The sequence below is a fragment of the Lolium rigidum genome, chromosome 6, assembly GCF_022539505.1.
Source record: "Lolium rigidum isolate FL_2022 chromosome 6, APGP_CSIRO_Lrig_0.1, whole genome shotgun sequence".
Taxonomy (NCBI): domain Eukaryota; kingdom Viridiplantae; phylum Streptophyta; class Magnoliopsida; order Poales; family Poaceae; genus Lolium; species Lolium rigidum.
Genome location: NC_061513.1, coordinates 145,981,838 through 145,993,938, shown reverse-complemented (window position 1 = coordinate 145,993,938; position 12,101 = coordinate 145,981,838). Strand labels below are relative to the sequence as shown.

Sequence of the window (12,101 nt, the reverse complement as noted above, 5' to 3'; positions counted from 1 at the left end):
CGTAGTTTGTCAAGTTTCCGTTTTTCAAATTTAGATCGCCGTCTTCGCCTGAGAACGCGGCTGGGAAACTACTCCTCACCACGCCAAATTTACGTCCAATCCAGACGTAAATTTCCCCGGATTTCGGCGTGGGGAGGGCAAACGAGTGGAGATGCTCTCATGTGCGTGTGGTCCCTGAAAAATTCCACCGAGTGGCTCACGTCACAGTGTACCATGCGATACTTTCCGGCCGTTCGATCACGATCTAACGCACATGAGATGTGAGCACCGTGGAAGACACGGGAGTGCCCTGGCAGGAAATAGAAATTGGGTTAAAAGAAGGCAAAACCGCTCTGGAAAACAACTTAATAGGAAAAATTTGCTACATGACACTGTTATTTTCTGGCATTTGCTGAAACACACCGCTCAATTGTGTCTTTGCCAGGTACCATTACAATTTTGTGACACATTTGCTAGAACACACCACCTAACTGAAAACGGAAAGTTTTGCCTTTTGTCTTCAAAACCAATCATCCCACGTAAAAGTGCAAAACTTTCCGTTTTTAGTAACGTGGTGTGTTCTGCCAAATGTGTCACAAAATTGTAATGGTACCTAGCAAAGATATAATCGGACGGTGTGTTTGAGCAAATATAAAAAAAAAGTGTCCTGTAGCAAATTTTCCCAACTTAATATGGTGTTAGAGGGTCATGTGAGCTTTTTTTTTTGAAACTAGAGGGTCATGTGAGCTGATTTCCTGGGGGAAACTCCTTTCTTTTCAGCGAACGGGAGCGAGAGAACAGAGGTCTGCAACTACAGCTTCTGCTCGCGAGCCGCGTCAAAACCCCACCTTCTGCGCACCACATGCACCGCGGCAGCGAGCCCTACGCCGACCCCTCAGTACCCGCCGGCGGCGCTCGCAGTGGCGGGGACGGCATATTCGCGGGCGAATCCTCACGCTGGTCTGGCGGCGGCGGCGGAGGCCGTGGAGACTACTCAGGTTGGTCCAGAATCTTTGCTACGGTGCTTTGGTATTTTTCAGGCGTTGCTGTGCTGTCTCTAGATTTGGAACTTTAGCTTGTTCGCGCACGACCAAAGTTGGGGCTTTTGGACCTCTGTGGAATATGCGATGACATTGATCCTCTGTATATATACAGTACCTCAAATTCAATCAGCTGTTGTCGACTTGGCATAGCTAGTCAGTCAATGTTGGGATGTGACAAATCAACTTCAGCTTTGTTATATCTGTTTACTACAGAAGTACAGATGCTGCCCTTCAGTTATAACCCATTTAGCTAAATGTTGTGTTATCCCTCCTACTGTGCAGTTTGTTTTCCGATTCAAAATCATCCAGGTACTTATATTGTTATCAGTAATCAACTTTAGTAGAACTTGTGTTAGTTACCAGGTTTCTTCTGGTTGTACTGTTCTATCTCATGGAAGTTCACTGGAGAAATGATTGTTGAGCTTAAAGTTACAACCTTTCACCAGCGATTTAATTGATTTTTGTGTGGAACATTTCCTGCAGATCATGACAACAGAAATGGTTATGTTAAACTTTTTGTTGGAACATTACCGAGAATAGAAAGTGAAGATGACGTGAGTATAACTTTCACACTTACCTGTAGATTTGTTAATACATCTACTGTTCATCGCCCGTAGATATAACTTACATAACCTCAGTACTTGGAAGGTTGCTTTGTTGTACAATTATTTTAATTTTTATCATACTCATGAAACAATGTGAAGATTTTTAGCTTAAAAGTCCTGCAATGTAGCTTATGAGATAGAAGAGGCAATAGATTTTTTGCTAAGAAAATTCGACAATAAACTATCAAATTTTAGAAAGCTAGTGGAATTTTGTTAATTTAGCTGAAGGTGCCTTTATCCAGTTATGGGTTATTTTCATAACTTCTACTTGGAGTATTGTGTTTGGCCTTAATTTAATTTGGTCACAAGCTCACAATGTTGAAGATGAATTTAATTGAGCCGTTTATTTATTTTTCTCTCTTTGCTTGGTGACATTTTTTTGCTTGGTTATTTTTTCTCTTGTTGTGTATGCTTGTCTTTTGTCTACAAATTATTGACGGTGTATCACTCTGTCAGGCAATGGGTCCTTTTGAGGTTAGATATGCCGATGGTGAAAAGAAGCGTCCTGGTAATAATTCAAAGTACCTCTGTTGTGGCAATTGTATCATTTCCCCCATTATTTTCTTACCAGTTACCACTATATGGAGTTTGTTTGCTATGATATTTCAGCATAATTCCTTTTGACTGGCAGTTAAAAAAGCTATTAACAAAAGGCTTGTGATCTAGATTCAGCTGCATTGGATATAATGATACATCTGAATACACATAGATGCCTTTTTTCACAGCATCAGACTTCTCATATCCCTCTTCCTTCATTCGTTCAACATCCACACATTTGACCTATTCTAACTAGTACTGACTGCTAAGAATCTTAATTCTTTTTTATTTTCCTATTTTGGGTAAATAAATTATTGTGAGAACTAAGTTATGCTTGACTTGTAATAAAAAAATCCATTTTCTTCAGATTTTTCCCTCTTATTGGATGATTAATTTTTCCGTCCACTAATTTGCTAGGGTCCATTGAGCACAAATTGTTTGTTGCATCACTGAATAAGCAGGCAACTGCAAAGGAGATTGAAGAGGTAAGGGACCATTGCTTTCTTACTTGATAGAAGTTTTCTTGGTTGAAAGAATATTGTGTTATGGGGAACATCTCATCTATTTGTAAGCATTAATGTTTTAGCAATTGCATATAAATTGAGTCTGTTATTGTTTATAGGTTTTTTCTCCTTTTGGTCATGTGGAAGATGTTTACATTATGAAAGATGGCATGAGGCGGAGCCGAGGTTTGTTAGATTCCTCTTCTCACTTCATTTCTTCAATCTACTCTTCTATTCCAACTTCTGTTGTCACATATGTGATAACTTGCAGGTTGTGGCTTTGTAGAATTCTCATCAAAAGAAGCTGCACTTGCAGCCATGAATTCTCTTGGTGGGACTTACATAATGAAGGTAAATATTCTTGACAAGCTGACTAGTTATGCATTTTGCCTTTTGAACTTACGGTATCCATTGTGTTGATAGGGGTGCGAACAACCATTAACAGTTCAATTTGCTGATCCTAAGCGGCCTAGACCTGGAGAATCAAGGTGGTTAAAATACACTTTTTTTCTTCTTATATTCTAACTGCAATGTTTGTTAACAAACACTGTCATTCCAATTACTGCTGTCTGGATTATCTTGTTTCGATAGGGGTGGCCCTGCATTTGGTGGTCCTGGTGTCAGTCCTCCATCTGATGTACTTGTTATCAGGTTTGGTTCCTTCTTATTTGAACAGTTCAATTTTTTTTAGAACAGAATAATTGATATTGGTAGATTCTAAGTGAAAATAATTGCATATGGTTTTACCTGACTCCGCATGCGCTGAGTTTGTGTCATAGTTTGATGCATATTTTGATTTGATGACAACGATTGCTGAATCGATCCAATATCCTTTATGCATCACCTATGAAATCTGACCTCATATACACTTTAGTGAAACCGTTAGTCCGCTGTAGCTGTCATAAGTTACTAAGACCACACTTAGGGGCTAGTTGTACTTTCAAATTGCCAAAAGCATTAAATAAGTAGTACATGCAGTAATTCCAGAAAGAATTGCAAGAATCGGATGATCTTTATCAGTAGTTAAAAGTGTAATGCTATGGATAACATAGTGTTGGATGCTATAGAATTGTCATTCATGTTTTTTCTCTTTTTGGCTGCCACTCTAGTAGACTAAGCATAATTCCTACTTAAAGTTCTAAGCCATTCCATTCTTTTCTAACCATTTTTTCGTACTTAGGCCGACTGCCAATCTTGATAAGCCAGGAGGTCGACATATGCCTCCCGACACTTGGCACCCTGCAAGCCTAAGCTCAGTGGCACCTCATCAGTTTAACTACTTCAGCAATCCTATGGGCCTAATGGCTGGCACTGTTATAGCAGCAGCATATAATGTATGATACAAGCCAAGCCTTTACTACAGTGTTACTTTTTTCTTGCTCCCTTTACTTACCTTTAATCATCATAGGGTGCTTTTCGACCTCAGATGTTTCCTGGGAATGGTCAGACAGCTGTGCCGATGTCATCTCATATGGTACTGGCATATCAGGACTTCTGATGTTTGTGAATTGTCTTTGATGTAAATTGTTCCATGCCCTTGGTCATGCTTCCTTTTACTTTGCAGGGCATAAATCCTTATTCGCTACAAGCGCATCATCTAGGGTGGCAGCAGATCCCGGCCTTGCAAAAGCCACCTGGGCCACCGCATAATTTCCCTGTACAAATGCAGAATCAGCAGGGGCAGCATTCCTTGGGGCCTGGTTGTTTTGGCCAGAATGTACCATCTATGCAATTACCTGGCCAGCTTCGCGTGTCACAACCATTGACGCAGCAAAATGCTTTTGCAGGCGCTCTACAGGCGCTTTTGGCTGTACACTCCAATCCCATGCAACCTGTTCCTGGACAACAGCAACTTCCGTCCAATATGACACCACAAATGCTGCAACAACCCATCCAGCAGATGCCATCACAAGCACTGCAATTGCTACTCCAGCAGCAATCAGCTTTGCAGTCCAATTATCAGTCTTCACAGCAGCCGATTTTTCAGCTTCAGCATAAGCTTGGCGTGCAAGAGGGAAAGCTTGACACGAGAGCAAAACAGTTTGGTGAGCAAGAGGGCAAGATTGACATGAGAGCAAAACAGCTTGGCGAGCAAGAGGGCAAGCTTGACGCAAGAGCAAAAAAGCTTGGCGAGCAAGAGGGCAAGCTTGACGCTAGAGAAAAACAGCTTTCTGAGCAAGAGTGCGAGCTTGACGCAAGAGCGAAACAGGTTGTGGAGCAAAAGTGCAAGGTTGATGCGAGACCAAAACAGCTTGGCGAGGAAGAGGGCGACATGCAAGCAATGGAGTCGCTCATGAAGGCATTGGTTACAAAGGAAAGAGAAAGTAATGACGAGCTGCAAAGTACTCGGAAGATGCTCATAGAGGTAACTGAGCAAGCAATGCATCATTTCTTGATGTATGCACTTGATACTTCACAATATAACTCACTGTTTTTATCATTAACTATCTATTGCATGTCGGGCAGGCTTTCCAGAAATTGACAAATGGTCGGTCACATATAGGTGTCAAAAGAATGGGCGAACTTGACCCTAAAACGTTTGCGAATGCTTGCAGATCAAATGTACCACATGAGGATGCCCAATTTAACTCTGCTATTCTTTGTTCAAAATGGCAAGCGGAAATTGCAAACTCAGAGTGGCATCCTTTTAGGATAGTCACAGTTGATGGTAAACTGAAGGTATGTGGACTCACTGTTCCTAGTTTCCATGCGCTGGTAGCTTAAAACCATGAGTCATTAATTTCTCGAAAGTTGGAATTTAGCTTCTAGGGTAAATTGTGCTTTGTGCTCTCAGAGACAAAGGGAGACCAGTGATCACCTATTTTTTAATTGCCACTTTGCTGCTATATGTTGGAAAATTAGGCATTTTCTGGAATGATAGAGAGGACACTACTAGCATGTTTGAGGTAGCAAAATAGGGTTTTCAGGGGCCAAAGTTCTTTGAGGTTGCCACATGTGGTCTATGAGGGATTTGGAAACAAAGGAATGGTTTGATTTTTGAAGGCACGCGGCCTCCACAGCTACTTGGAGGGTTGTTTTCATGAAGGACCTAGTTCTGATTGCTCACTTGGCTTGACTCTTCCTATTTTTTTCCTTGTTTCCTTCTCTGGTTTTTGTCTTGTTTTTCTTTTCCCATGTACATAAACATGTAATTGTTTCTTGCCCCTCGACATTTTTATGTATATATAGGAAAAGCACCATCAATTTTTGCAAACATTTTTCTTCTTTTTATTACATACTGGCAAGCATTCACATGCTTCCACCTGAATGTGACATTCTTACTTTTCTTCCGTTTAGGAAATTCTCTTGGAGGACGATAAGAAGCTCCGCGAATTGAAAGAAGAGCAAGGTGAGGAGATCTACGGCTTGGTGACAAAGGCTCTGCGTGAAATCAACGAGTACAACCCCAGCGGACGCTACATCGAAACGGTGCTGTGGAATTATAAGGAAGATCGAAAAGCGACGCTGCAGGAAGCCATCCAGTTCGTCCTCAAACAGTGGCAGTCACACAAGAGAAAGCGCTGATCTGCAGGCTGGGGCGCCCTTATTTTGCTTTCACAAAACCTGTATGTAGTCTAACTCAACTTGATGCAACCATAGCTGGTCCCAGTGGATTAGCTGAGAGGTCTGTAGTTGCTCCCTGGTTCCTGATGATCATGGAACTAGATTGATCGAATTTTGTTTTCTACTATCTGGATAGAGTTTAGCTAGATGCTCCTGTTGTATAGCCTTGGCATTTATGGATGCTGCTACAAATCCCAGAAATGTTATTCAGCTTTCCTCTCAGGTGTTTGTACGTTATATTTATATCATCATTAATATGTGATGATGCTTCCCCTAAGAGAAGAGGAGCAGCTGAGCTGCAGTCTGGGCCATCGCACCCGGGGCGCCACTCACAACGGCCTGCCCGGATGGCGACTTCACCGGTGGAAAATCTGGCTGCCGGTCGAGGCCACCATGGGATGCCAGCATGTTTGGGCACACCATCCCTGAGGTCGTCGTCACCAGCGCCGTCAGGTTCACCACCGCCATCTGCGTCAGGGAGGATGACGAGCACGATGAGACTCTGCTGAAGTAGGACAAGCATAGATGTAATTTTCAGTTTTTGAAGATTTTCAGCAGCAACAGAGCGGATACACGTCTTTCTGAAATTTTCAGCAGCTGTTGGTGTAACCTGTCCTTGTTACACTGAAATAGTTTCGTAACTCTAGAAGTAGGATGATAAGAGTAGTTTGAATAATCCACAACCAGTCAACAAATATACTGGACAAACATTGATAACTTTGGGAAGAACACGACGGGCGATGAGAAGGCAGAATCTGGATTAAGCCATGGCAGCTAGATCACTTGATATGTACTTTTCCAGTTTCTGAATGTTTTTAGCGGCAACAGAGCGCGCGCATCTCTCTGAATTTTTCAGATATCTGTTGTTACACTGAAAAAGTTTCAGTCAAATATAAGTCCGAAAGTAGGATGCTGCTACTAGTTTCAGCTATCCAATCCCGCGGTCTGAAACAATCGACAAATACATCGGGCAAAAATTAACAAGAACACATGCTGATATTTACTTACGACGCAAACAAATGCTTCCTCACACGTCACTGGTAAGACATGTAACTTAAAAGCTGCCCAATAAACATTAGGTCATAATTCCCGACATATAACTGATGGCAATGGGTCTAGCCTTTCAATTTAGGCTATAGGTTTCCGATCGAAACTATTATAACCTCTTTATTTACAGGGTGTTCTTGTTTCTCCTAATATTGTCAAAATTTTAACCTCGATTTGTCGATTTACTTGCGATAATTATTTCTTCATTGAATTTGACATATTCATTTCTTTTTTCCATGAAGGATCTAGCCAAGACTCTGCTTCGTCGCTCCAGTAGTGGCGGGGTCCTCTATCCATTTTCCGGATCACCATTTGGAGTAAAGGGCTTTTTTTTAGTAGTAGTGGGCAGGTCTCATGAGATTTGATCTATGCCGGTCGTCCGAACATAATGAGGGTTTTTACTTGGAAAAGACAATGCTGCATACTAAAGGATTCGGCTCCATAACCATGAGTTTCAGTGCACTAGATCTTGTAACACTTAGCAAGGAGGGCCTATCCATTAGTATTCCACATAAGAAATCCACTTAAAAAATACAGATTGCCAGTTATTTTCTACATTTTTGTTTGAGGAATATTATTTTGTGACTGCGATGAACCAAGTTTGGAACACGGTGAACCAAACTGCTCCAATAAATATTTTCATCAGGCTTCATTAAGTTTTTGAATGTCTTGAAGCTAGTTTCAGAAATTGATCTTGAAATATAGTTGATACATATATTCAGTATTGGTCTTATTTTGAAGATCTCTTCGCTAGGAACCACCACGAGGCACATTTGCGTCAGAAGGGCAGCAGGGAAACACAAGACCCAAAACGACCATCGTGCATTCGTGCAGACAACACTTAACGCCGTGAAGCCCTGGAGTACGTGGTGATCTGATCTGACGGTTCGAGAAGATGCCCTTTACAAACCGCTCCAGACACCGATGCGAGACGCGAAGATGATGGTGATGATGAGCGCCACCAGGAATCACGCGGGCGGGCGCCAACTCGTAGGCCGGATCGGACAATCGAGCAGACAGACATCTTTTCGCCTTTTGTAAACTTTGGAGCGACATGGCGATCGAGAATGGCAGGATCCGAGAGGCCGAGCGGAACAACATGCATGGTTGACATCCATGGCATGGGGTCGCGTCGCGTGGACCGCTAGCTAGCTGCGCGCAGCTCCGGGGCACCATGTGCCGGTGGCCAGCACATGCGCGACGCGCTAGCTTGTGCCAACGCCAGGCATGCATGGCATGGATCACCGCGCCGGGGACGCGGTTTCGCGTTGGGTTCTGGAGCGGAGCGCGCCAGCATCGGCATGTCTGCGAGCGGGTGCGTGCCGGAGCAGTGAGGATCCCGGCCGGACGGACGGACGAAACGACATGCGTGGCGTCACGGCCAAGTACGCTCCAGCTAGCTTCGTGTGAATCGGGCGTTTGGCCGGGCGCCCCCGGCCTTGACCGGCCGATCGGTGCTGAGCTCGATCGGATCGGGTGGTTGGGTGGTGCACAACAGGTGGTATCTGCCGTTGGGCCCTGGCGGCGACGTCGATCTCGATCGGTTCCTAGTCCTCCGGCCAGTCGTCCATGTCGCTTTTCACGACGATGGCCCGGCGCTGGTCAGCTGCGTTCCCGGCCGTGCGTGTGGTGCCATGGTGGGTGAAGGCGAGGGATATCGGAGGCTGACGATCTATCTAAGCACGCAGCTAATCACTGGAGCCCCCACGGTGTGGATTGTGAACAGATCGAGAATGGAATTTGGCGGGAAGATTTTATATGACACACAGAAAGAGAGATGGAAGCAGACAAATTGCAAATAGTTTTATGTGCCTCTCCTCGATGTACACAACTGGGCAAACAACTGGTATATCTAGACTCTAGAGAGCAAGTCAAAAGGGGACCAAGAAAATTATCTGGGAATAGCACCACGTACCCGCTCTACTACGCATATAAAAAACTTCACCGTCAGTGGTCAGTCCACTCCTCTAACGAATAATCCTAACTTATTATCCTCTAAGCCAAGGAATATCTTGTTTGCTCAGCGACAGAAACATGTTCATGTGCTTTCATGCATGCGCTTCATTTCTTTTCAGGAGAGACATGGAAAAGAAGCAGTGTTTTGTAATTCAACTGGCAGTTTCTTTCCTACAGTGTACTGCTGCAGCTTGCAGGCCTTATGGAATGCTAGCAGAAACCGTATGAATCGTCAGAAATCTTATAAATCGTGAAACAGTTGCGTTGTGCTTGACTGCTTGTGCAACCAAACATACATAGGGAAGCCTTGTGAAGACTGAAGTAGAGGCAGATCGATCACATAGGGTTGAACCTGGTCGAAAGCTTCCGTAGGTATCAGCTGGCTGATGATGCATGCAACTAAAGAGGAGAATAAACAATCGGAATGTGTGTCATCACAGAAATGCCCTTTTGCTCCCCATATGGACCCTCTCCCATGCATTGACTGACCAAACCACCATTCACTCAAGCTTATATCATGTATGATATCTCCATTATCATGCAAAAGGAACCAAATCCAAGATAGATCGATCCATGTAAAATCTTCTGCCAAAAAGCTGGGGTCAAAAGTGGAAAGGGAGGTGTATGGCCAGCAGTTCCAACTCCCAACTCAGATCACTTTCAGGATGAATCGAAGAAAGCAAGTTTCAGACTAGAAAAAGGGCGCATATTTGGCCATCCTTTCTCCACATCATGTTATCTCTCGGTGGGGTTTCGAAAACGAGAGGTCTACTGGACTTATCGGACCCTACCACTTGCATGGCATTGCGTGGCGCCTTTACTTTCGTTTTCTACGACCTCCTTCGAGACACATGGGCCATGGCTATGTCCGGGACTATGACCGAGTCAAGAAATCAAGATGGTGAGGGTGAGGCTCGATCCAGTCGGAAGAGCAAGCAGCATGCGTGGTGAAACTGAGACATGGCAAAATTTTCAACATTGTGGGCTAGCTTTGGATCTTCTGGAGGTGTCGAAACGTGCTTGTTGGAATTCTTTTGACAATATGCCCGGATGTTGTTATCGTTGAAATACTGTTTTCTGCATAGAAGTGCCTCTGTGGACGTACGTGGAAACGATTCTAGTATCACGGCAGATAGAGCATACATAGTTACATACATGACAGTATATGATTTACTCCCTTCAATCCATAATAAGTGTCAAAAGTTTAGTTTAAATTTGAGCCGATTTGAACTAAAACACAAACACTTTTTATGATTCGGAGGGAGTATGGATTTACCAAGTAGTCAAAATATTCCATAGCACTGGCTTGCACTAAAGCGATACTGAAAATACAAGCATATTATTTTCGCGAAATACATGTATATTGATAGGTAAATATTGTGCTGCTCCTGGCTGGGAGAATGCATGGCATCATGCTCATGTGAGGCATAGGTCACTGGTCCAAGTTGAACCTGTTGCGCTCCAAGAGCTGAGTTGTTTGACTTGGTTAGGTACGTCTAACCAGATCAAGTCAAGCCCATACATGTTAACTAAACTATTCCCCATTGTTGATTATTTCATGACGTGCAAGCATCAAAGTTCTATCTACTAGTCCGCTTTGATGTTATACTATACTACTACTCTCTTACTTGGTAAGTTAAGCCAGGTCCGGCATGCCGCATCCACTGCCCAATTGTCTCCTACAATCGAAACAAAAGCAATGGTTAATTCCTTTCAGAAAAAAAGCAATGGTTAATTAATTATCAATCGGTTGTGAATTATAAACTAATTAATCTCCCGAATAGCGTAGGACGAAAGCCACCACTGCAGACGAATCGCAGTAGAAATTCATCAGGTCCATAACTCGACCGAATGGGATAAGATATATAGCCAGTACTTTGTAAGGGTGTCAAGTGGGATCCCACTTTTGTCCCACTTCTAGTATAATTTGACTTTTTTAGTACAAATTTTGACATCAAAATTTGAACTACATAGTACAAAATGACATCCCACCGGGATCCCACCTTGACACCCTACTACTTTGCCATTTTACCTTTCGCCGATCAAAGTACAAGGATTAGACTTGATTCCGGGGGTTTCGCCGCTACGAATGGCCGAATCACTACCGAACAACCAGGGCTATGCTACGTTTGGCAACCTAGCTAGCTTTTTTTTTTTTGACGTGGGCAACCTAGCTAGCTAGCCAGGTAGCTGCATGCGCACTTGTATACAAGCCATGCATTCGTGGCCAGGTGAAGCATATCTCTTGCGTGCACGTACATCTCTTCACGTGTTTTTTGAAAATTGCATATAGTATCTGCTCAGTTCTTCACATGTGAAGAGAAGGAAAAGAATAGACAGACCAGTAGCTGATCATCCCAATGGAGCCTAGGCATCTCTAGCCAATCTCTTAAAAAACTTTTAACTTCTTATACTTTTGAAAAAACACACTTAACTGATCTCCTGAACGATTAGACGAGAACAAATTATAAGGCCCTGTTTGATTCATAGGATTCTTGGTACACAGGAATAGGAAAACCACATGATTAGAATATCATGTCTAGTGAAATACTACATGATTTGGAACCTACAGAAATTTCTTTTAAGGTAGCATTTGATTCACAAGAAAATCAAAGAAATTGTAGCATGGCATTTGAGTGGATGGAAATTTTCCTCCAAAACATAGTGCAATGCAATCCTATAGGAAAAACTCCTATGCATGCCTAAATATTCAATCCTACAAATCAAACAGTGTACATAGAAAAAATTCCTAAGGATGAAAATCCTACAAAATTCCTATATGATTCCTTTGAATTAAACAAGCCCTAAGAGTCAGCCCTCAAAAGTCAAAAGGAGGCTAGCTCTGTCAAACATATTCAAGCGCGACC

The 12,101-nt window shown here is 43.0% G+C and overlaps 1 protein-coding gene and 1 long non-coding RNA gene across 2 annotated transcripts; both read left to right on the top strand.

Annotated features, from left to right (window-relative positions):
* The first annotated feature begins 891 nt into the window (after positions 1-891).
* LOC124660667 lies at positions 892-2,135 on the top strand. The gene is made up of 3 exons (XR_006989924.1): positions 892-977; positions 1,506-1,576; positions 2,084-2,135. It is a non-coding gene; the product is annotated as an uncharacterized LOC124660667 (long non-coding RNA).
* A 448-nt stretch (positions 2,136-2,583) lies between these two features.
* On the top strand, positions 2,584-6,421 carry LOC124660666 (flowering time control protein FCA-like). The gene is made up of 11 exons (XM_047198492.1): positions 2,584-2,649; positions 2,787-2,853; positions 2,939-3,018; positions 3,091-3,155; positions 3,259-3,318; positions 3,848-4,001; positions 4,076-4,141; positions 4,232-4,367; positions 4,455-5,032; positions 5,134-5,346; positions 5,965-6,421. Exons 2-11 carry the CDS (start codon positions 2,826-2,828, stop codon positions 6,190-6,192), a joined length of 1,608 nt encoding a protein of 535 aa, XP_047054448.1. The 5' UTR covers positions 2,584-2,649; positions 2,787-2,825; the 3' UTR covers positions 6,193-6,421.
* The last annotated feature ends 5,680 nt before the right edge of the window (positions 6,422-12,101 follow it).

What these genes read in the sequence shown, in the direction of transcription:
- LOC124660666 (XM_047198492.1), top strand. Translation starts at nt 2,826, where the DNA reads ATGAAAGATGGCATGAGGCGGAGCCGAG. An exon ending in TCTGATGTACTTGTTATCAG is followed by an intron (nt 3,319 to 3,847) that starts GTTTGGTTCCTT and finishes TTTCGTACTTAG; the next exon opens with GCCGACTGCCAATCTTGATA. An exon ending in CTCGGAAGATGCTCATAGAG is followed by an intron (nt 5,033 to 5,133) that starts GTAACTGAGCAA and finishes CATGTCGGGCAG; the next exon opens with GCTTTCCAGAAATTGACAAA.